The sequence below is a fragment of the Ambystoma mexicanum genome, chromosome 2q (assembly GCF_040938575.1).
Source record: "Ambystoma mexicanum isolate Mex_15411 chromosome 2q, UKY_AmexF1_1, whole genome shotgun sequence".
In the NCBI taxonomy this organism is placed as follows: Eukaryota; Metazoa; Chordata; class Amphibia; order Caudata; family Ambystomatidae; genus Ambystoma; species Ambystoma mexicanum.
The window spans coordinates 306,519,043-306,544,934 of record NC_090924.1 but is presented as its reverse complement, the minus strand read 5'-3'; the positions used below and the strand labels follow the sequence as shown (position 1 = coordinate 306,544,934).

Sequence of the window (25,892 nt, the reverse complement as noted above, 5' to 3'; positions counted from 1 at the left end):
CATAAGCCTTCTACAACTGAATTTGGCCCATATGGCTGATGAATGTGCAATATTAATTTAATGTGGCTGGGATAACTATGAGAGATGCTTGCCATCATACCCTCACTCAGGTATGGCTTATATGTACAGCTTAATGTGTCACCTGGACAGAATCCTCAGCGTTATGTTGTTTTTGGAACAGGGGTGCATATCTTAAATGCAACCCCTGCGCTGCAGAGACTTGGCTGTCACTGTAGCCATCAAGACGGCACCTAAGACCTCTGAACCTGCTCTGTGCTTTTGGCATGGAGATTATGAAGGGGGAATCTGATCAGCAAATTCCTATTTCAGAGATGAACTTACCCATAACATTTTGTTATTTAATAAAAAATCACAAAGGTCAGGGCTTTCACACCCTTGCCAGATGGCAATTCATCACAGCACGCGTGTTTCAAAGGGGCCCTATCTTTGGCCTTCCAAAATACCCACCAGAACCATACATGGTACTACACAGTGACCAAGAAGATGAGGGTAGAAAGTGAGAAAAACATAAGACAAAGAACTCTTGGACTCACTTGGCTGTTGAATTCCGTAATGTACTCCACCAATGCCCGTGGGCCAGACACAAGGTTCATCACTTTCAACGCATCGGACGGTGTCGTCAGTGACCCTTTGGTAGCTGATAATTGCGCGAGCTGCTGCACCGTCAGCAGGTCCAAGACATCCATCTAAGAGGGAAACAGACAGTCAGGGTTGGAGTAAACATTCATACCTGCAGCTTAACTTCATTGAAAACTCAAGAGGGTAGGGATACATGTTCTGCTCCTTTTAAACAGTGCTTCTCTCTGCATGGGAGAAAAGATGCCACTAGTCGACAGTCACCTGCTAAACCTAATAGTCCCCACAGTAAAAATGACTAGTTCAAAGATTATAAAGGGCTATTTGCCCACAAGTATGGAAGGACCTCTATGTATCAACCAGACAGACATTCCACTTTAGGTGAAGATACACAGCCTCTCGTGGTGCAAAGAAGCTGGCAGTGGTGATCATGCACGAACCACAGAAGTAATGCAACTCTGGGAGAGCCAGACCTCGACTCCTCCATGGGCTGAATTCACTAGTACCGCTCAAACCCACTCTCCAGGGTTCCATGTGTTAATATCCCGCAAAAATATCGGCACACAAAAATATTGCCATATTTTTGCTGCAATTTTAAGGCATGGCACCTGCGGGGGACACCTGTCATACACAAACCAGTCCCGCCACCATGCACCGTCACACCAGCACACACAGGTACTGTCCCTGGGTTGCAGACCACCTCCCGGGACAACTCCATACCTAGGGTGTGAGGGAGTCGCCATGGTCAACGAGGGCGGGCAGTGCGGAAGGTCCGACCCGGTTTGTTGCCTCGTTACCATTGGCAACTCCCATGGAGACTACGTTCGAGCTGGAACACCCGACTGCGTTTACTTCCTGGTTCCTCGGCGCTCTCCCGATCACGTGCCCAGAATCCCGCTCACGTGATCAAGAGCCGGCACGCATAAAACCGGGAAGTTCGAGTTCCATCACCGCTTCACAGCTGTTCCACGACTCTGTTCGGCTTTTGCAGCATTCACGATACCTGGATACAACGGATTTTTGGACCTTGGCTTACGGATTACGGACTGGCTTGCTGACTCCTCGGATCTTGTTGCTCGGATATTGGTACTTTGGACCCTCGGCTTTTGATTAACGGATTGTTTACGGATCACCCTTTCTTGACTCTACGATTTTGGCCACTGGCGCTACGTGGCAAACTCAGGTGCTCACCTAGTCACAACCAGCTACTACCATCTGGGTTACGGTTGACACGGCTGTCCAGACCTACGGCTCTCCCTCGCACCAGGCCCCCGGCACCCCAGTATCATCCCGGTTGGGTTTAGGTAAGAGATTTATACACGTTTCTGCATATCCCAGTATTGTGTCTGCCTGTGCTAATCTTACCTTCCCTTTAACAGCCTCCGGGGTCCAGGACGTCATCAGATCCGACGAGGAAACAAAACACCTGTGGCCTCAAAGCTCGCACAGGGAGTTTCTTTGCTCATCCCTGTGGGTGATTTGTGGACAGAGGTCCATTACTCTTCACTACGCGGCAAGTCACGACAGACTGTGAAGCCTTGCGTCGTGGAGAGTATGGAACCGGAGGACCCCGTGGCTGCCTTGGTACAGGCACTCACATTACTAAGAGCAGATATGGTTGCCGCTACTGCTACAATACACCAGAGGTTAGATCTAATACAGAGCACACAACACCCCTTGCCCGCTGATGCTGAGTTCGGGGAAGCTGCTGCTGCAGCGCAACCCCCAACTGCTCAACAGCCTCCTACTGCTCCTGCCGCACCTCAGGTTCCAATACTCATGTCCACGCCCTTTCCCTTGGCTGCCCCAGAAAGGTTCCACGGTGACCCCAGAAAGTTTCGCACATTTGTAAACCAGTGTAAACTGCATTTCCTCTGTAGACCTCAGGCTTTCCCTGACGCCACCACTAAAGCAGCGTTCACCTTGTCCCACCTGGCCGGCACCGCGGCAGAATGGGCCAACCCTTTGTTGGAGAACGACAACCCCGTCCTATACGATTTTGACCTACTAGTCACAGAATTGTCCCGTGTGTTCGACACGCGTCACAAAGCCCAGTCTCGGGACCTCGAGCTGTTAGATCTGACTCAAGGGAAGAATACCCTCCTCGAATACATAGCTCGTTTTAATCAATTAGTCGCTGAGACATCCTGGCCTGAACCAAAGAGGGCGGTCGTTTTCTATAGGGGGCTTAATAACACCATGAAGGACGCTATGGCTGTGGTTCCATCTTTGCCCACGACCCACACTGAGTTAGTGGATCTCGCATTACAAATCGACGCAAGACGTTCCGAACATCGGTCTGAAACAGGAATCCCCATTGCCACTTCACCCTCCTCTTTCTCTGGTACAGGCATTGAACCCATGCAAATAGGTGGCATTCGCAGTCCCATCACGCAATCAGAAAGGGAACGCAGAAGAACTGACCATGCCTGTTTTTACTGTGGTCTACTTGGCCATTTTGTAAAATCATGTCCCTGACGCCCTAAACTCAAGAATCCGGTTTTTCCGAATGCTCGACCCTAGATCCGGGGACTGGATCGAGCAATGTTCCCATTTCCCCGGATAGGAACCCCGCTTTTGGCAGAATCAGACCAGTGTTGGTACAGGCCATGCTTAACCCTACACCCGACATATCTCATGTCGTCTCGATTTACATCGATTCAGGCGCCACGGGCAATTATATTGATATAACTTTGGCCAGATCCTTAAACTTACCTCTGATCTCCAAGCAACATCCTGAGCCGGTACAAGCAGTAGATGGTACAGCACTGATATCAGGCCCTATCAAGCAACAAACCGCCCCCATCACCCTCACAATACAAGACACGCATCAGGAAATCATCACCTTCGATTTGATTACGATGCCACAGTTTGGTATCATCTTGGGTCTTCCTTGGTTACATCTACATAACCCCTTGATTGACTGGAAGTCGGGGCAAGTCCATTTTGAATCTGAGACATGCCAGAATTTTTGTCTCACCGCACCTGACGATGCTGAATTCTCCCCACGGGCCCTAGGGGGCATAGCACAGCTCACTCTGCAAGAGGATATCCCTATGGCTCTCGAACCCCATGTAGTGGGGGCTGTTGCCGTTGGTTTCCCTGCTGATTACAACGATTTCCGTGAGGTATTCGACAAGGGTTCCTCGGAGGTGCTACCACCACACCGACCTTATGACTGCCCCATAGACCTAATTCCTGATTCCGTGATTCCCTTAGGCCGCATCTACTCTTTATCTCCGTCAGAAGAACAGGCATTAAAGAATTATATACAGGTTGCATTGAAGGTCGGTCATATACGTCCCTCCACCTCTCCGGCTGCTAGCCCAATATTCTTCGTCCCAAAAAAGGAGGGCGATCTGCGTCCTTGTGTGGACTACCGCCGACTTAATTCCATCACCGTAAAAAATCGATACCCAATACCCTTGATCACTCCCTTACTGGACAGGTTAAGCCACGCTACCATTTTTACAAAACTCGATCTCCGCGGAGCCTACAACCTGGTCAGAATCCGCTCCGGGGACGAGTGGAAGACGGCTTTCTGTACACGTTACGGATTATTCGAATACGTGGTCATGCCCTTTGGGCTTTGTAACGCCCCTGCTACCTTCCAACGTTTCATGAACGAGGTATTTCATGATTTGTTGGACGTATGCGTGGCAGTATACCTTGACGACATTCTCATATACTCACAGGACATAAAAGAACATATAGTACACGTCCGCGAAGTACTGTCCCGTCTCCGCCAACACTCACTCTACGCCAAACCTGAGAAATGCCTGTTTCATACTGAAAGCGTTGATTTCCTGGGATTCCACATTACACCTGGGGGTTTGGCCATGAACCAGTCCAAAGTCCGTGCGGTTTTGGACTGGCCAAAACCCGGCAATCTCAAGTCCTTGCAATCATTCCTTGGGTTCTCGAATTTCTATAGGCGTTTCATCCAAGACTTCTCATCTCTGGTGGCTCCTCTTACTGCTCTAACCAGCCCCAAATCGCCTTTTGTTTGGTTGGATGAACACCAGGCGGCTTTTGACGCCTTAAAGTCTGCATTCACTACTGCCCCTGTCCTGAAACATCCCGACCCAGAACTCCCATTTATTGTGGAGGCCGATGCGTCCTCTTTTGCTCTCGGGGCAGTCCTGTCCCAACGTTGCCCTCATTCAGGTCAATTGCATCCGGTGGCATTTCATTCTCGGAAATTCACTGTTACGGAACTACATTACACTGTCACGGAGAAAGAATTACTCGCCATCAAAGATGCTTTCTTGGTCTGGCGGCATCATTTGTTGGGAGCGAAGCACACAGTCATGGTGTTCACCGACCACCGCAACCTCCAGGATCTGGCCTCGCTCAAATGTATTAACAGTCGGCAGGTGCGGTGGCATTTATTCTTTGCGGCCTTTGACTTCCAGGTCAAACATCGTTCCGGTCTGTCCCATGGGAAAGCGGACGCATTGTCTCGCTCTCCGGGTGGGGTATCCTTACCTGTGTTTCCAGAAACCCTGTTAAACCAACATGTTATTTGCCTTTGCACCCCTCCTTTATCTCTATTGGACTCACTTCGCACATGGGTTTCACAACATCCCGATCAGGTCACCGAGTGGGATCCAGAGTTTCATGAAGGGTTGCCCTATATCCAAAACAGGTTGTGGTTGCCTTCTACCGACACTCGTAATCTTGCTCTGAAATGGACCCACGATAGCGCCATCAATGGTCATCCAGGACAGAAACGCACGTTGGACATTCTCAGGCGTTGGTGTTGGTGGCCCTCCATGAAACACGACGTTGAAGGGTATGTTAACACCTGTGCTATATGTGCCCAGTGTAAGCATCGTAGGGGGCGTCCACTGGGGCTTCTACTTCCGTTGCCTGTACCCCCCAGGCCTTGGCACACGGTTTCCATGGATTTCGTAACCGACCTGCCCCGGACAAAGGGTTTCGACACCATATGGGTGGTGGTCGATTCGTTTTCCAAAATGGCTCGCTTCATTCCTTGTTCTGGCATCCCTTCTGCCCCAGCTTTGGCCGATCTCTTCTTTAAATCGGTCTTTTGTTTCTTTGGGTTGCCCACGATTATTATTTCAGATAGGGGGCCCCAGTTCACTTCTCGGTTCTGGCGAGCTCTTACGGCTCTCCTGGGTATAGATTCCCGCTTTTCCTCCGCTTACCACCCGGAGACGGACGGCCAGACTGAGAGGGTGAACCAGGCCATGGAACAATATCTACGTTGTTTGATTCTGCAACACCAGCAATCCTGGCTCGGCTTACTACATCTTGCTGAGTTTTCGTATAACAACTCCACACATTCTTCCACTGGCTCTTCCCCCTTTTTTGTATTGTATGGCCAGCATCCCCGCACCTTACCTATCCCGGACCTAGCTCCCTCTGACAACCCTGCTGCTGTCGCCTGTGCCCGCGACTTATCGGCTGTTCAGGCTCGGACCCTTACTCATCTCCAGGAGGCCCGGGAATCCATGAAGGCCATGGCGGATAGAAGGAGGGCGGTGGCACCTTCCTATGTTGTGGGGGACAGGGTTTGGCTCTCTTCTCGTCATCTTAGGCTACCTGGGTGTCGCAAACTTTTACCCCGTTTTGTGGGCCCGTATAAGATTACTGCTGTGATCAACCCTGTAGCCTACCGACTCTCAGTCCCTGCTTCCTGGCGCATACACCCCGTATTCCACACCTCTTTGTTGAAGTCCTGTCCGGCACCTACTCGTCTCCGGTCTACGCCTGGCCCGGTGGCGGTGGGTGACTCCGTGGAATATGAGGTTTCTGCTGTCTTGGGTTCTCGCTTTGTCAGGGGTGGGCTCCAGTATCTTGTTGACTGGGTGGGTTTTGGCCCCGAGGAGCGTTGTTGGGTTCCTGCTGGGGACGTCCATGCCCCGAGGCTTGTTTCACGTTTCCACCGGGATCACCCTTCCTGCCCACGTGGTCGTGGGCCATTGAGGGGGGGCTCTGTCATACACAAACCAGTCCCGCCACCAGGCACCGTCACACCAGCACACACAGGTACTGTCCCTGGGTTGCAGACCACCTCCCGGGACAACTCCATACCTAGGGTGCGAGGGAGTCGCCATGGTCAACGAGGGCGGGCAGTGCGGAAGGTCCGACCCGGTTTGTTGCCTCGTTACCATTGGCAACTCCCATGGAGACTACGTTCGAGCTGGAACACCCGACTGCGTTTACTTCCTGGTTCCGCGGCGCTCTCCCGATCACGTGCCCAGAATCCCGCTCACGTGATCAAGAGCCGGCACGCATAAAACCGGGAAGTTCGAGTTCCATCACCGCTTCACAGCTGTTCCACGACTCTGTTCGGCTTTTGCAGCATTCACGATACCTGGATACAATGGATTTTTGGACCTTGGCTTACGGATTACGGACTGGCTTGCTGACTCCTCGGATCTTGTTGCTCGGATATTGGTACTTTGGACCCTCGGCTTTTGATTAACGGATTGTTTACGGATCACCCTTTCTTGACTCTACGATTTTGGCCACTGGCGCTACGTGGCAAACTCAGGTGCTCACCTAGTCACAACCAGCTACTACCATCTGGGTTACGGTTGACACGGCTGTCCAGACCTACGGCTCTCCCTCGCACCAGGCCCCCGGCACCCCAGTATCATCCCGGTTGGGTTTAGGTAAGAGATTTATACACGTTTCTGCATATCCCAGTATTGTGTCTGCCTGTGCTAATCTTACCTTCCCTTTAACAGCCTCCGGGGTCCAGGACGTCATCAGATCCGACGAGGAAACAAAACACCTGTGGCCTCAAAGCTCGCACAGGGAGTTTCTTTGCTCATCCCTGTGGGTGATTTGTGGACAGAGGTCCATTACTCTTCACTATGCGGCAAGTCACGACAACACCCCTGCAACCTCCGCATTATTTTTAAAGGAGCGGGGGACACCCCCAGAACCCCTGCTCCCAAAAACCCTCAAAATAATCCCCCCCCAAAATATCGCCTATGGCCATTCCAGACGACCATATATACGGCAATATTTTTGGTGGGGATAATATGTGATACCCTCTCCAGGCTGATCTACCAAAGCAGCACATACAGAGGGGATTTGGCACACTCTCCTAAAACAGACACAAGAGCTACTACAACTGTAAGCACCTCTATCTCTCTCTCTTTGATATCTGTAAATGAATACTGTGAGTACTGATGCAGGATCACTATGCACTTCCCTCTCAGTAAAACAGAAAAATCTATACAAATGCTACAGAAGGTACGCATAGTGTAAATACTACAAGACACATATTATCAGGTTGATGAATAAATAAAATGTAGGCATCAACAGATTCATAAAGTTTGGATTGTTCCTTCAAACAAGAGTCAAGGATGATATCCCCACAATGAAATCCAGTGCCGCGTCTGGATTCGATGCAAGGATGCTTTCTCCCTGCAGAGCCCCATGCACAAGATGTGGGCTTGTCCAATGATCAGAAGATTCTGGCTATCTGAGGTGCATCCTCCATTAAGGAAGCCATCACAGTGGCCTTGTGATCCAGCTCACCCACTGAAATGGGCTACACCAAGGTACTCAAACCCTTTTTCTTCACTACTCTGCGATTTATCACAAATTCTGGTCCCTGTCAGAGTAACAACTCCCCGCCTGAGAGGAAGAGGCAACAGACCTTGGAAAAGTCATGTGATTTCATGGAATCCAGGTATGTTCAGAAGATGGGACACCTATTACATGCAGCCATGACCCAGGGCCAAAACTGCAGCTCTGAATTTGCCTCCTTGGTGAGGTTGATCCTACTTTCAGAATAGGGACTCCTATTAAGGGGAAAATCCTGAAGGATTTGGAAGGCACATTAATAGCCTGTCACCCTCATCAGGTGATGTTGGCAGAAGAAGTCTCTGCCTTGGAGATTAGAGATCCCTTTAATTATTTTCAATGTGTCTGTGACGTCAACTCTGAAGAGCAGACAGCTCAAACGTTGGAATGAAACCATCATGAGCCTCTCTTTGTTGACAATACAAATGGGGCTTTCAAATCAATTTCTGGGAACAATTGTTTAAGCAGTTGAAAAAGAAACTGAAACATACAGAAAGGCAAGAAAGACAGCATATATGTTTAGTTAGCTAGAGTTAAGAACAGGATGGGGGACAAAACGCTTGTTTAGTTAGCTAAAGGTAAGGAAAGGATGGCTGACAATATACATTATACATGTTTAGTTAGCTCGAGGTAAGGAAAGGATGGATGACAATATACATGTTTAGTTAGCTCAAGGAAAGGATGGAGGACAAAATGCAGGTTGAGCTAGATAATGTTAAGGAAAGGATAGATGACACTATACATATTAGGCATGTTAAGATGGCTGGGGGTAAGGAAAGTATAGATGACATTATACATATTTAGTTAGTTAGCTGTATATGATGATTGTGCTGTGAGAGAGGTAGGATTTCATGTATTTTATGTAGGGCAGAAATCTAGATACATCAGTCCTTGACAATATATAACAAACATTCCATTGTTTGCATACATACAGTAGGTTCCACTAGTATTAAGAATCTTGGGAGAGAAGAAATATGTTGTTTATCCTACCATATAGCACATTACCTGTGGCCTCACCTCCATCTCGGTGCTATTAATGTTGACTTAGGGCCTCCCACAGGTCCTTTTACCAGTACGCCTACACCAGGATACGTACATTATTGTGTAGCTGACATCTATGTGTAAAACATTTGACTATATCTATTATTGCCATAGATCCAGCTAGTTTTGAATATGAATCACAGAAATAAACAAATACCTCCATCATCCATTCCCATGGTTATATTCTTTTGTGTTGCTTTTATTCACAAGTACAACATCCCAAAACAAGGGTGAGCTATCTGAGTAGGATCTCCCTCCCTCCTGATCCTCTTCCAGGACCCCCTTCCAGGTAGCCCTCTCTGATCTGTGCAAAGCACTAAATGAAGTCAAGTCTACATATTTCACCAGCATGACTACCTCGCTCTGGTGCAATCTTTGGGAACCCTCCTCTCCCCTTCAAGCAATGCTGACAACTCCTGTACTCACCCTACCTCCTCCTCGCTATTTGCCAAAGAATGTTTCCTATAGTTCTACTCCAAAATCTCTGAGATTCAGGGCACCTTGCCAACCTTCTCTACCCTCCCTACCCTTGCCCTTTTACTGTTGGATTCTTCTCACTCTCTCACTTAACTGGAGGCCATCCTCATAAAACCCGGCTACTTTTGGATCCCTTTCAGCATTCTGCTCTGTCTCATTTGAAAAATACTCCGGAGAGAAGAGCATTAAGGAATGACCATGAGCGGAGTCGACGATTAGTGGGTACCAACCTAATGAGCCCTTTTCACAGCATTATGGCAGGTTGCCTATTACCTGCTCTCTCTACAGCTGGACTGGAAAGGGTAGGTCATGATGTGGTCTACCTCTGGCCTGTCCTGGAGGTAGTGGCGTCGCCAGCGCTGCATAGGAAATATACCTTGGGCTACACAACCCCTCCTCATGTCTGAAATAACCTCAAAGAAGATATAAGAATTGCCTAAACCACATGTCTGCCAGAGCAAAACGTAAAAACGACAATTTCTAACAAGACACCCTGGAAGAACGACTGCTGCAATCTGCAGCGATTGAGATATGCAGGAAGGGCTCTATAGTAAACAAACATGCACACACAAATAAAAACCATTCGTGTGCAAAGTGCCGTCATGTAAGCCTTCCTCTTCCTTCCTTTCTTCCTTCCCAAACACAAGTTAATGGTCTAAATGTCCCCCAACTAATAAAAAGGGACATAACCTGAAGCATGTAAATGGGGGCCCACTCAGGCCCCTGATACACACCAGGCAGCACCTCACTCATTACACTCATAGTTAGCAGATGTGGCACAATTGCGCAGTGACTCATGGTAATCCGTCAAAATGGGGAGGCTTGCATGTATGTGTCTTTTATTCTGTTTCTGACTCATATGAGGCTTGTATTGAATGCATGCTCTGTGTTTTGGGTGATGTTACACAACCCCCTAGGCCCTGAAATGGTAAATGGTAAATGTAACAAGTGTGGACTCTAGACCACATTGCCTCCGCTGTTGATAAGTAAGCACCAGACACGAGAAACAATCACATATTAGATCTCATGGTTTCAAAGGCGAGGCTGACATAGAGGAATTACATGCATATAGCATGATGCTTTTGTGACTTACCCCAGAGAACGTAGGGTTTAGCAGCTGGAGGTCAGCATACTTAGCACTGGCTCTGAAGCTTCTGAAGTTGGTGAGCAGCCAGTCTCTGCTCGCATTGGTGGCATTCATAGGCGCACACACTGGCCCTGCGGATGAAGCTGTAAGAACAGCATCCATTTTACAATTATTCCAATTGAATGTGTTCAATGTTATCAGTCATACATTGTCAACAAATGAATAGTGACCAATTGGCGGTCTATTGCACTCCCAATGTGCAGCAATCAACCCACTTTTGTTATTTCAGGCCCCAGGGTGTGTCAGAAAATACAATTCTAAGTACATCCATCTACAAAAAGACATTGATAATAAAAGAAGTAAGTGTCAGGCAGTCAGCATGCCAAGATCAGCATTCAGAATCCTTGTTACACGCTCACGTATGGTGCACACATTCTAGAAAAGGGACATTACCCACAGAATGTCAGTCTGCAGATTGGCTACATCATCTTCTCTTGCTTCTTTTCTACATTAGTACCCTGATGAAATAACTGAGCAAAGAATGCTTCTTAGCAAACAGGCGTTATTCGCATGTTTAACATGTGTTCGGAGCATACTGAGAGCTGCGCGTGGCCACACCACCACCGCCTCTGACCGTTGCATCCCCTCATTTGAATTAGCACCCATGATGGAGAAACGCAAACTCTCTGTCACAGCGTCCTTTCACTGTCACTGGTAATCGGATTACAGATTGTATCATGCTTCTGCAATAATCACTGAAAACAGACTACCTACCTCCAGATTCTGCGACTGAAAAGTATGAATTATTTTTATTTTAAATCTGAATTTGGACATTATGCTCGTGGGTGCTAATGGTAATAAGAACCCTCAGGACAGCCATCCCTGTTGGTAAAATAACCTCTCAACCCCCATTAGCCCTTGATATGGGCACTTGTAACTTAGCAGGGATGGTCCACCTTTGAGGGTTGTTATTGCCTAAATCACAATCTCTTCCTGATTATACATTACATGAGGGGATGACGGAAACATTTCTTACTGGTACTGTTATTTCTATAGATTCTTCTCCCACAGACTCCTCGTCTTGATAGATAATCCCTTCAGCATCAGTTGCGCTTGGAATATTTCAACAGCGGCTCGACGCTGTCGCCTTGACTCACACGTGCCTCAACACCATCACTCTTAGACGTGACGTCGCCAATCATATTACAGCATGCACTATGCCCCCATACCTCAGTTCCCCACCTTTTTCCCCTGACAAAGAGAAGAGACCTTTTGTTTGTTTTTGTGTAAGGAAAAACTAGACAAACCCTCAAGATGACATCTTCCTTTTTCCTTTTAAATTTTCCTTTTTATTTTTAAACTCTGATCAAAGGCTTGGCCAATCCCACTGCACGATCAACTTCGTTACCATGCCCCCACAAGAAGCCCAAAGAAGCTTTCAGAGTGAGGAAGGAAGGGGAGGATGATGAGGGATCTGTGGGAGAAGAATTCATACAAAGAATATTACCCATAAGTAATTTTTCCTTCAATGATTTGCATTCTTCGACAGATTCCTCATCGTGATAAACTCCCAAATCATTAATCGACACAAGGAGGGCTGAAAGCTCTAAACTAAAAAGCTCAGCAAAACTGCCTTGCCTAAGTGGGCATCCCTGCCCTGGGCTAAATCTACACTGTAATGTTTTGAAAAAATTATGCAAGGTATCCCATGTGGTGGCATGGCAAATATCTCTAACCAGCACACCCCTCTGCAAAGCTGAAGATGCAGGTACTCCACTGGAGACTGTGTCCGGAAACCTGGCAGAACCTCTTTTCCAATGTTCTGATATCATTCCATTATGCAGAGGACAATCCAGGGAGAACATGTTTGTTTTGTCGCTGCTCGGCCCAGTCTCAATAGTGAAGAAGCGACAAACAGTTGGTCATCCCTCTGAAAAGAAGCTGTTCTGGTCAAATAAAAACTAAACGTCCTCTTAGTGTCCAGCCTATGGAGTCTCTTCTCTTTTTTTCGAAGGATGAGGGGGTGGAAAAAAGAAAGGTAACTCTACACCCTGAGAGATATGAAAGTGACACAACTTTTGGAAGGAACTGGGGTCTAAATTTCAATTAAACCTTCTCCTTCAAAAATTGCAGAAACTGTGGTTTAAACCAAAGCTCTTGTAACTCCCTTATGCACCTGGCTGATGAGATGGCCACTAAGAATGCTGTTTTTAGGGTAAAGGGTCTGATCGGCAATGAATGTAAAGGCTCAAATGGGACCATCATCAGGAAAGAGAGGACCAAATTAAGGTCTCAAGCCGGAACAATAAAGGGGATTGGGGAACATATTCACAAGGCCCTTCAAAAACTGGGCCACAATTGGAACAGAGAAGCCTCTTGAACAATGACAAAGAGGCTAGATACCTCTTTACTGTGCCCACAAGCAGGGCCTTGTCTGGCCAGGGACATTAAGAATTCCCAAACTGGAACATGACAGTGGGTTTGCAGCCCTCTCTTTACACCATGCCACAAACCTTCTCCACCAGCAAGCGTAACCCGATCTAGTAGCAGGCTTTCATGTAGCCAGCAGCACCTCTAAAACCTTGTCCATCAGATTCCAGCAATCATACCTCAGCCTCTGAAGAGCCACATAAGTAGATTAAGACTCTGGGTTCTGATGAAGCAACAGGTTCTTCCAACCGGGTGAAGAGGTCCGGCCTCAGAGGGAGCCGGCGAGGTGGATAAATGGTCAACTCCAGAAGGTCTAGATATCATGTTCTCCTCGACTCCTGACCTACTCAAACCCTGAATAAGCAATGGGATGACTGCAATTGGAAGGGGACGCAGAGTGAATGAATGCCGAAGACCCACTCCACCAGAAACACATCCCCAATGGCCCCCTCAGGGGAAATTCCTTTTAGCAGAACATTTTGAACTTTGAGCTGTCCTCTGATGCAAACAGGTCCACCGATGGGCTTCCCCAGAGGGAAAAGATCTCTGAAATAACCTGTGGGCAGATCTCCCACTCATGAGCGACCAAAGCATGCCTGCTCAGGGCATCCTCCAATCCAATCTAAATTCCCACTAAATGGGCCCCCAAGATCTGCATTTTGTTCTCTATCAACCAGAGTCAAAGCTGCATGGCCTCCCTGCACAGGGGCAACAACTGCACATACCCCTTGTTTGTGGAGGTAATGGATATTCACTTTGTTGTCTGTCAAAAGCAAAAAATGTTTCCCCTGTAGGGTCGGCACAAAAGTTGTCAGAGCTAGCCTGACCACTCGCAGCTGCAGCAGATTTGTAAGCCAACAGCACTCCACTTGGGACAAAGCCCACTCACCTCCTGATCCCTGCCCTTCAGTGAAGTATGCATGACCAATTGTGCCTCTGGCCAAAGTGTCCAGAACAGCTCCCTGCCATCATGCTCCTCCTGTTGTCCCACCAAGACAGGTTGTGGCCACCGCTCTTGATATCTGAAGGACATCTGTCATCTTGCCAGAGTACTGTGAATGCAGCGAAAGGCTGAAGCTGGTAGACTGCTCTAGTTCTGGAAACATGTGATGATTTTTCCAATGCAGGTGACTCTCTCCTCGGGGGCTGGGAGGCCATCCCCACCCGAGTGTCCAGGACTGCACCGATGAACTGGAGCCTCTATGCTGGTGTCATGTGTGACTTCTGAAAATGTATGGAGAAGCTCAAGCAGTGCAGTAGTAAGCAAGTGTTTTCGAGATGTCACTCACTCAAATGTGTTTAGAGTCTAATGGTGCTGCCAGCACTGAAGCTGACAAAGTATGGCTTTTCCCTGCCCCACAGCCACTACCGGGGCACGAGAACCTCTTCTGTGCTTGTTTAGGTTGGGGCACTGGCACTCCTCTCACAAAGTAGGTGTAGCGGCAGAATCTTTTGCCTATTGCGCTCAATGAGAAAGAGTGGGATGTGTTAAGCTGTTAGACTGTCTGCCTCAGTTATTTTGTGGTTATCCTAGACTCTTTAAATTTCTCTGGGAACTCGTCGGCATTAGGCCCGAAAAAGTGCTCACCATCAAAGCCCACGTCGAGACACGTTGACTATATCTCAGGAGAAAAACCAGAACTTCGAAGGTATGAAGCCCTACAAAGGACCACCGATGCTCCCAGGGACCTTCAGACACGATCCACTGTGTCAAGGCCAGCCTGAAGGGCTTAGCAAGGTGCTTTTTTCCCCATCATTAACGTTGTCCAAAAGAAACATCTCTAACCTCACCCTCTGGTAAGGGACCGCCTCTGAGAACACGATCCACAGTACATGGACAGGAATCCTTAACAAATGTTACTGCCATGCTCCTGAACGAGAAAATCTTCTTTTCCAGCATGTCTGTCTTTTTTCGAATCGCTCTCCGTTGGGAGATTTGCGTTTACTGTCATGCTGAACCACCAGCCCCTCAGGTCTTGGATGCATGGTAAGGAACGGCTGATCGCCCCTCGAAGGTTTGTATTTTTTTCCTGTGCTCCAATGGCGACGGCTGGTGTTGAGCAAGGGTGCTTCCACAGGGTCATATCAGAATCTGCTATCGCTGCATTGAATCATAGTGCCGTTTCTGATTGTGGTCCCTTATCTAAAATATTTGTGATGTCATATTGCATTAAGGGTCTCAACGGAACGCCAAGATCGGCATCTTCTTTCTCAACAGCCTTATGGAATTGGGCATTCAGGTGCGCATACAGTGGCGTCTGCTGTAGTTCGTTGTCGGGAGGGGTTTCTAACCCACTCGCTTCATGAAGTCCAATGTTAGCTCCATGAGCACTGCTTGTTCAGCCATAAAGAAACACATAGTGGCCCACCAAGGGCTCTGCCCCAAAGGGGATGGGGTCTCCTTTATCATCCAAGAACCACTGCATGGACACCGGGGCATAACCCCGATCCTGCAATAGAACCAGCGCTGAAGTGGAAAACCGAAGTCGACTTCTTCTTAGGCTTTCAAAGTGTCGAGCTTCCATGCATATGGCCTTTCTTCAATGCCTTTGTGCTCATTACCATTGGCACAATCATCGACAGCCCTGCCTACAATGTCGTGGCTGAAGCCGTACCCGACACAACCTTTTTGAATAATTGCAACATTTGCTGTTTGAATTCCTCTGACTCCTCCCTCTGTGCCCCTTTGACGAGCTAAGACTTTCGCCTCCAATTGGACGCATCTGAATCATCCCTATGTCTGTGTTTCATTTTGTTCTTGTGGAAAGAGGAGGAAGAAGATTGGTGAGACTTATTTTTCAGGCCCCTGAGCTATCCCGGGAGGATAGCTCAGGGGCAACGTGCTCGCTTTGGAAGCAAAACGACACGGAGCAACAAAGGTTCGAATGCCCGGGTCCGCGCTTAGAAACCTCTGCATATTAAGCGTGTTATAAAATACCTATCTTATCATATTATTAGATCTTTTATGTTTCCTGCCTTTCCTTTTATCCTTTTTCTCAGGGGTGGTTCCTTTGGTGGCGGCGCTGGATGCTTTAGGGGCCGAACAAGCCAGCAACTTCGGGGGGATCTAGCTACCACCAGTTTAGCCAAGCGTTCCCTCAAGGCCTTCAGGGTCATTGACTGACATGAGCCACACTGCTCTGTGTCATGTTTCTCCCCTCGACACTGCACAGAAATGTTGTGTGGGTCGGTAATTCTTCAATTACAAAACTGCAGTCTCAGCAGTGCTTGAACCCAGCATTCTTGAGCTTCGTCATAATGACCCAGGAAATCAATCGTACTATGAGCCGTGTTCGGAACAGTGTGCTGAGCACATAGATAACAAGAACTAAAGTGTGGGGGTGAAGTACAATTGTCGACATCACATCTGGAGTCGAGGAGTGATGGGGTCAAGACACGCGTCAGCCGAAGAGACAGCGTCGAGCTGCACTACGCCCGCTGTTGACATTTTCTGAGCAGCAGCTGATGCTGTAGGGAACATCTATTAAGATGAGGACTCTGTGAGAGAATGTCATCCATTGAAATATTAAATTGGAGGGTGTTTTAGTTATTGGTCAAGGCAGGCACTTTCAGGTCAGTCATTTCTAATTACGGTATCAAACTCTATCCATGATAATCATTTGCTGGCTAATGAAAGTCTTTCTGTAGACAGATCATTAAGATCATCAGAACAACCATCATCAGAATAGCCTGGTAACATAACTTCTCCTAATGCTCCCAATATTGGTGCTCCCAATAACTAAAACACCCTCCAATTCAATATTTCAATGGATGACATTCTCTTACAGAGTCCTCATCTTAATAGATGTTCCCTACAGCGTCAGCTGCTGCTCAGAAAATGTCAACAGCGGCCGTAGTGCAGCTCGACGCTGTCTCTTCGGCTGACGCGTGTCTTGACCCCATCACTCCTCGACTCCAGATGTGATGTCGACAATTGTACTTATAGCGTGCACTTTGCCCCCACACTTTAGTTATTGATCATCAGAACAATCATCATCAGAATAGCCTGGTAACATAACTTCTCTTAATGCTCCCAATATTGGTGTTTCCCAACAATGTCTGCACTACCCCCTGTGATATAAAGCAACATTATGGAGATCCAAAATGTCCCTACGCTGACACATTTTAAAAAGATAGATTTAAACAGATAATGTATCACTGCCTCTAAATGTTGTTGAACCGTTAATTCAAACAAATCTGTTTTTAAAAGTAGCTAAAATATGAAAATGCTTATCAGGTTTGAGGCTCATTGTGAGACACCCGCACCCAACTCTTTCCTTCCTTTGAGGGTACTCAAAGAATCCTATTGGTCCATTCATGTATCCCTGCATCATTAGTGCCTGCAGTTTTGTTGTCTTTCTTTGTTTGAATGGACCAAGAGGGATGACCAAAGTGGCTGTTCTGCTTATGCAGGATCTAGACAGCGCCCACCTAGACACCCTTTTGTGACTATTCTCTGGTTTTAGCTAGATGAGTTGATTTGCAAGTGTATCAAGGCATTCTGGGAGTTTGTGTTAACTATTCCGCGAAAGGAGGACTCAAACACCATATATGCCACGGTTTCATGAAGGAACAACCACTCCACTCGGTTGAAAGCCTTTTCGGCATCCAGCGAGAAGAGAAGCGCCATCATACCGGTCTTTGTCACTTTTCCTATTAAATGGGAAACCCTCCTTGTATTGTCAAAGGTTTGACACTGCCGAACAAAACCTGATCGGTCCGGCCCTATAAGTCTGGGATGTGGATGGTCCCGCCTGTTGGTCAACATTTTTGTATAGATGTTTGTATCAATATTTATTTGCGCTATGGGGCAATAGGACCCAGACAGGGCCAGATCCTTATTGGGTTTAGGAAGCAGCACCACCTTTGCCTCATTCATGAAAGTGGCAATCCTCCCTGAAGCTCGGAAAGAGGTAAATAACTCAGTTAATTTGGGTGGCAAGAAGGAACAGAAGGTTTTTATTTTAAAAAAAAGCTGGGAACCATCCAGTCCTGGAGAGTTATTGATAGGAGGTTTATTTTAGACCTCCAAGACTTCTTCCTGCTTCATAGCAGCATCCAAGTATTCCCTCTCTAACAGGGTCGATTTTGCTAGGGCAGGTCTTTGAGATAGCCTTTCTACGGAGGTGAATCCGATGAATATAATCAGGTATATAATTTAGTAAATGCCTCCAAAATATGGGTATTATCTGTGACCTTGTGACACTCAGAGTCCCTAATCACTTCTATAATCCTAGAAGCTGCTTGATCCCTTAGCCCTTTAGCTAGTAATCTGTCCGCTTTGTTTGCTTTTACATAAAATCTTTGTTTAGTATAAAGTAATGCTGACTCAGCCTGTCTAGTGTGCAATATCTCGAATTGTCCTCTAGTATTCCTGTATGCCCTCGGATTAGCTCTCATGGGTTTTTCCTCCAGTGCCTGCGTGATAAATCTGAATTCCTCCTCCAAATCTAATTCCACTTGTCTCACTTGTTTATTTCTGCTTGCTTTCAAGGCAATTAACTCTCCACTCATAACCGTCTTGAAGGCATACCAAGTAAAACTCTTAGAAGTGAGGGAGGATGGGTTGTTTTCAAAATATTCCCTAATGTTTTCACCTATGGAGTCTACCAGCACCCTGACCTTTAGCAATTCTACTGGGAAGCGCCACCTCCACAAATTCTATTTAATCAACAAGATCTGCAGTGAGACCACAATTGGGGTATGATCAGAGAGTGAAATTGTTCCCAGTTCAATTGCCCCCACCCACCCCAGCAACTGTTTGGACACCCATGCATAATCAATTCTGGAATGTGTGCCATGCACATGTGAATAAAAAGTGTACCCCTTCTCCTGTGAGTGAGTAGCCCTCCATGTGTCAAGTTTCAGGCGATCAATTCGCTGTTTCAAGGCCTTTGATGGAGCCTTACTCCTTTGCACACTGTCCCGGCTTCTATCAATCTTTGTGGATCAAGCCAAGTTGAAATCTCCTACTAGTATGTTTTCAACTGTGGAAAACTCTTCCAGGCAGGCCAAAAACTCTCAAAGGAAGCCATCCTGGCACACATTATGAGCATTTACATTTGCAATCGTAAAGCCCCAGTTTTGCATTGATAAAAAGATAGCAACCCTCCTTATCTTCCATCACCCACTGAACTGCTACGTCAAGTGCATTGCTAAATGCTAAGAGTACTTCAAAGGTTTTTTTTCGGGGGAAGTAGCCTGGTTAAGGTGTGAGTAAACCCTAAATCTCACCTTATTCCTATCCACCTTGCGAATGTGAGTTTCCTGTAAGGCTACTATTGCTGCCCTCTCTCTCTGCAGGAAGTGGTCAGCCTTCCTCCATTTCACAGGGGAATTGAGTCACCTGATATTACGTGTCAAGATCTTGAATTACCTAATTGATGGTCTGACTGACTCAACCCCCCTTCCCCAGAGAGCAACTGTCTGCAGATCTCAATTTTTGTGGTGACACAAATGGTACCCTTCCATTTATAACCCAATGAGGAAGGTTCAGTGAAATGCAAATTCTGAGTACTTTGGAACCTCACCCTCTCCTCCCACTCCAACCTGCTCCAAACAAATCTATCTTCAACTCTGACAACAATAAACTCTTAAAAACGGTATGCAAAATAAACACATGCGATATGACCATTGCCCAGTTGGGGCCCCCCGACCTATTGTCCTTAGGAATGCCTGCAAACCCCCAAAGAGATAAGGAGGTTATTCTAAGACACTCTTCTGAAAACCAAGGAACAAGAGAGAGGAAATATTGACCCTCACGAAAGCCTCCAATTACCGCTTGTTTGTCTCATCCAATTCCCTGCCTTCATATTTCTTTTAAGGAAGACCTTCCCCCCCCTCCCATATCCCCGATACCCACCCTGCCCCAAGTGCAGCCCATGGCATCAGTAGTCCCCCAAGCCATAAGCCTGCAGAAACGGGCTGGCCAGTCACACTACTTTTGACTCCAGCTGGGGAGAGTCCACAACTGTGATCTTGAGGTGTCCCTTTCACTTTTAACTATTCCCAGGATTTATTCCGCAGGGGCAGCCTCTTCCGCAATGCTCAGTTTTCTCCTATAGGCTCCTCCTCGATATTAAGAATATTGCGGCCCTCTCTGAGGGTGGCGGTGCAATGTTGTTTGCCCTCCAAAGTGAAAAACATGCTGAAAGGGAATGTCCATTTGTGTCTGATCTGCTTGTGGATGAGGATCTAGACCAGCTGACCCATTTTGCTTCTTTTTTGGAGAGTGGATTGGCATTAGCCCAGAAACAGTAGAATTTCTGTGCCATCTAGATGGATAGGGACTGCTTCTTTTGCTGCTCTTAGTATACTTTCCTTCTAGGAGTAAGAAGTCATCGCCACAAGGACATCCCTTGATCTTGTCCCTGGACCTGATCTCTTGGGGCTTCTGCAGTGGATTCTGTTAAAGTGGATCAAATTAATTGGGACATCACCAATGAGGTTGCCAACAATATGTTGTACAGTGTCTCTAAGGACTTTGTCCAGAACATCTTCTGGGAGGTTTTTTAAATGAATGTTGGAACATTGCAACCGTTGTGCCAAATCCTCACACTCAATCTCCAGATTGCTTGATATCCTAGCGACTCATTCAAGGACTTCCTTGGTTTTCAAAGCCTCGTCTTCAACCTCTTGTAAGGCCCTTTCATTCGAGTCCATCCTTTCTTCCAGTTTGGCTATATCCCCTTTAATATCAGCCAACGATTTTATCAATTCTACTTTAAGGGAAGAATCTGATCTGGCATTGCATAAGGTCCTCCTTAGTGACAGCCATGCTGTTGAGATGGGGAAGCAATTGCTGCAGCCACTGTAATTCCTTTGTGTTCTGAGTCCAAGCTCAAGCAACGTTGAAGGGCTCCCCCTGTAGGGGGGTGTTGCGGTTTCGGTCAGACTTAGGCCTCAGGAACAATCCTCTTCCCCTCCTATGCCCTCGGGAATGCTGGGCTGCAGGCAGCACCACCAGTCCCCCTCTTGCTTGCTCAAGGGGGGATTAGCTGTGGTCTCCTTGACTTCCCCCAAGGAATCACTCTGAGTTCAGCTTGTGCTCAACTTCGACCAGCACTTCCAGCAGACCGTGCCTTCTTACCATTCATCAGCACAGAGATGAGATGTTATGTCCAGCCCTTATCTTGAGGCTACATCTATCTTCTTCTCCCTTAACCTCCGAACCAAACGTGTGAAGAACACTGCTTCAGGGTTGCCGCCTGACTATGAAATCTGATATGAGCATCTCATTACGAGGTTGCCAGTAAATCCCGCATGTAGGCGGTGCGTGACCAGCAACCCGCTAAAACCGTTTCTGCCGCCTGACATCCCGGGGCTACCGGGAAATCACAGGTAGAAGCAGGATGGTTATTTCCCATTCCCATGGAGTCCTGATGGACCCCATGGGAATTGAAAACCTGAAGCACCGGCACCGTTATTAACGGTGCCGGTGCTTCAGTGAAAAGCATGTTTTAATGGTGCAGCATTGGGTGAAATTGTGGTCCTTTCTCCAATTTCTTTCTGCATGTTCATCTGTAAACCAAATGTTCTGGTTATGGCTGCTTTCACCACCTTGGACTTTGGACTTTGGAAGGGCAGCTTCATACATTCGCACCTGGGCAAGGGCACTCAGCCAATCAGGTGGCTGGAACAGCGGGCAAGAATCCACAGTCTCTGCCTGCTGTTTCCAGCCATCCGAGGCCCTTCCCCGGGTGGAGCCATCTTTTTTTTTTTATGTGGGGAGGGCACTGGGAGCCTATCCTTGTTGCCTCCCCAACTCGAAAAAACAACCCAAACTCCTCCATGATCCCCTCTCCTCCCTCCCCACTTACCTGCTGGACCGCTCATCCCGCTCCCGGCCGCCATAGACATGGACAAGGGACTTAGTCTATTCTCTGATGGCGGCGGACATCTTTTTTTTTTTCGGGAGATTGGCATCACACAATAAGTGTAGCCAGTCTCCCGAAAAAAAAAAACGATTTGCACCCTGGCCAAACCCCAGAGTCTGAATCTGAATCACATCCCAGCAGGGGGGCGTACAGGCCGGTAACGGCTTGCAGCCCTAGCAGAGGCCCTCGTTTCGCTCATGCCTGCCTCGGCTGGGGCTGGTGGGCCATTGAAACAAGGACATTCTCTGATAGAGTGGTATATCCACAAAGGAACATTGTAACTAGTCAGGGATAATTGTGGGGGATCTAATGGTCCATTTATATCTGTAAAATGTAATAGCTTTACCTATCACCCTACATAGAGATGCATGGGAAAGGGATTAAACATGTTTTGCAAATGATCGGACCAGTCCACTAACTGCTTTGTATTGAGGTCCAGTCCAACATATAGCCATTTATATGGGTTACGTCTTTGGCAGCGCATTTAAAACTTAGCCTACTTAATCCATGCCGCATTAGCGTTCTCAGAGTTTTTCAATTGCAGGTTATCTTCAGCCATTATCATGAATGACAATAGGATTTGCATTAAAGGCACACAACCATCTGAAAAGTCAGGGATACATTCAAGGGCCACAAGTGTGGAAGGTGGGAGAGGGTGGGGGACTCCACAAAACTAATTGTATAGTATATAGATCAATATACATAAAGGTAGCACCCAGGATTTCACAGAATGGCACCCCGGGGCAGAGAACAACATAACTAATCTACGCAGAATTAAACATAGAGCTGTCCAGAAGCATCTGCTGGATTGCATGGAGAAAACACCAGGACATGTCAAGCAAATGAAGGGACATGAGGATTTGTGTTTAGCAAGTTGTCTAAGACTGCAAGCAAATCCAACGTATGTTCAGTGATAAAGATATAGATGTGACTATCATAGTAGGAGATAGAACAGCATTCACCAGAACCCAGTTAAAATGTGTGGGCCTGGCCACCAGGGGGCGCGCAGATGCAGACCTTGTCCGCGTGAGCTCCCGTCGCACGGTCCCCTAAATCGGATTGAGCCCCCATTTCTAGGGACGCCCCCGGACCTAAAGTTGGCGTAGAGGTGTCAGAAGGTCCCCTCCGCAACTCAGCGAAATCCCGTCCAAAATCGGACAAGAATTCCGGGAGAAAGAGACTTGGGCGCTTCGCGCCGAAAACGAAACCAACCCTGCCCAGAACGGACACCATGCAGCCCAGAGACCTCAGCAATCTTCGCGTGCTTCGACCCGTGGTGAGGGAGCAGCGCTTGGACATCCATGCACCCCACCCTCACAGGAACGACCCGCTGGTGGAATCCGTGACCTCCAGCACCCAGCCGAGCCACGCGCTGTGAACACTCCCGAGGAACACGTGGCGCTGAGCACGTTGGCATCCCTCTCCCAGCTACGAGGCGAAAGGTGGCCCTCCCCACGACGCAGCTGTAGCGGACCCTGCCGAGACACCAAGTAAGTAAGTGCGCTTACTGGCACCCCCCGCTGGCAATCCGCCCCCCCATCGAGGAACGAACCAGCCCAACGCTGTGGGCTGAGGCCCCACACGAGGCGACGTAGACCCCGGAAACCCTCCTGCGCCCGACTCCACCGGAACCCCCACCCACACAGACCTCCACAGGCCCACGGGTGGCAGTTACGCCGCGGGGTACCCACAGCTTCCCTGCGCCGCACGGTCCGTTGGGACTATCTAAGCACTGCGGGGCCCGCAAGAAGTGGGTGACGCCGAGACACGCACGCTCCGCAGATCCACTGAACGTTGGGACTCCAAGGCACTACAGAAGAGGAATAGAACCCGCAACGCTTCACAATGGGAACACTTTCTAGACTCAACTCTCCCTAAACACACTGGAGAACTGCCTTGTCACACACCGCTGAGGGAATGGCCCCCTGACTCACCATTGTCCTCTCGGACACACCAACGATACCAAGAAAGATACAGGGGCGTGTGCCTCCTCAGTCGTGTCCACAGTTCTAACGAGCGAACTCACCTAAAAGTCTAGGACAGACTCTCACAGGCGCATGAACCCCCGACAGAAGCTCGCCATTTACGCCTACAACGCAAACCCCGATCCCAGCGACGACCTGAAGTTGACGTCTCTGATAAACCCGACCCCGGATGGGGACACAGCAGCAACGAAAGGCGACATTGCGGGCTTGCTCGCAGAGATCAGGAACATGGGTGCCAGCATTGGCGGAAAAATTGATAAACTTACACAGCGGATCGACAACATTGAGAACAGGGTCGAAGGGATAGAAAATAACCAGACCTCGATTGATACCCTTGAAACCCAGCTGTCTCTAAGGATTAGCAAGCTAGAGAAGAAGGAACAAGAATGCAAGTTGAAGATAGATGATTTGGAGAATCGAGAAAGGAGAAATAATCTGCGATTCTTTGGCATTCCAGAAAAAGAGGGAGAAACTGAAGAGGACCTGAAAACGACCATACATGACATCATCAAGCTCCTCGTCGCTGACGATAATATTGATGAACTCAAAACGGAACGCATCCACAGGGCAGGGGGGCCACCCGGAGGACCCCGGTCCGTCCTCGCCCGCTTCCATCATTACCAAGACAGATCGAGGGTGCTAGAAAAGGCGAGGAACGGAAGCACCATCACCCTGAGCGGGGCACAAATAACGATTTATCAGGACCTCTCTTCTTTAACCCTCGCAATGAGGAAAATGTGTAAACCACTCACCACATGGCTTAAATCTCGAGACATAAGATACAGATGGGGTTACCCCTTCTCCCTCTCCTTCGATCACGAAGGATCGAGAATCAGACTGAACTCAGAGAGAGAAATTAAGGACTGCATCTTTGACCTATTAGGTCACCGATCTCAAAAAGAATCTACTGATCATGCACCCCGCGAGGACAGGGAATGGCGAATACAAGGCCCGAAGAGGAGGAAAGTTAAAGGCTCGAGAAAATACCGTAGAGGAAATGGCTCGCCGGAAGGATTGAGCTGATCACATCTCCTCGCAGCACTACTCAGCTAATTTACATGCCGTGGAAAATAAAACTGAAGGACATCCCGCATGCAGGGTGTCTCGATCCCACCCGCACATAGCGAATATGTACACTTGGAGGGGGGATTCTAGGGGGCTCTAAAGCTGATATTGATGTATACACTGCAAGGGGACTGTGAAGTAACGGTCTCCGCTGGTGGTTCGGTTATGAGCCAGTGCTTTCAACTCGGCTCAATCGAACGCCACCGAACACACCGGGGGAGGGGGAGGGAAGGAAGGGGAAGGGGAATGGAAGCTGGCTTCGCGTCAGCGATTTGGATGAATAGCTCACACGGGGAGATGGGCTTGTGGTCCCCCGATCATCATGGGGAAACAATGGAAAGATCAGCGCGCCCTTGTGACATGAGACACCACCGTCGTGATGACGGCTGAGGCATGCTCCAAGGGCATCATGAGGGTGGGCACATTGAATGTGAAAGGCCTGAACTCGCCCACAAAAAGGTCCCTTGTCTATAGAGAGTTCCGGAGGTCAAAATTTGATATCCTTCTCCTACAGGGGACTAAGTACGTGAGAGGCGAAGAAAAAACAATCTTGGGGAAGCGGTCGGGGCTGGAGTTCTGGGGATCGGGCCCACTGCGCAAAGGTGGGGTGGGGATCCTGGTCAGAAAAGGAATAAATCTAACAGTCACGAAGGTTTGGGCGGATGTAGAGGGCCGTGCGCTACTTGTCACGGGTACCATAGGTAAACTAGCTATCACGGTGGCCACGATCTACTCCCCAAATGTAGGTCAGATCCGTTATCTCTC

At 48.2% G+C, this 25,892-nt stretch overlaps 1 protein-coding gene across 4 annotated transcripts in view; it reads right to left on the bottom strand.

Annotated features, from left to right (window-relative positions):
• The window catches only part of LOC138569359 (uncharacterized), a 1,262,132-nt gene that overhangs the window by 802,438 nt on the left and 433,802 nt on the right, over positions 1-25,892 (bottom strand). For all 4 annotated transcript variants that reach the window (XM_069647272.1, XM_069647275.1, XM_069647274.1 and 1 more), the window contains 2 exons: positions 10,778-10,914; positions 555-707 (listed from right to left, as the gene is read on the bottom strand). In XM_069647272.1, the coding sequence (XP_069503373.1) occupies positions 555-707; positions 10,778-10,914 (290 nt within the window). The remainder of the gene's footprint in view (positions 1-554; positions 708-10,777; positions 10,915-25,892) is intronic.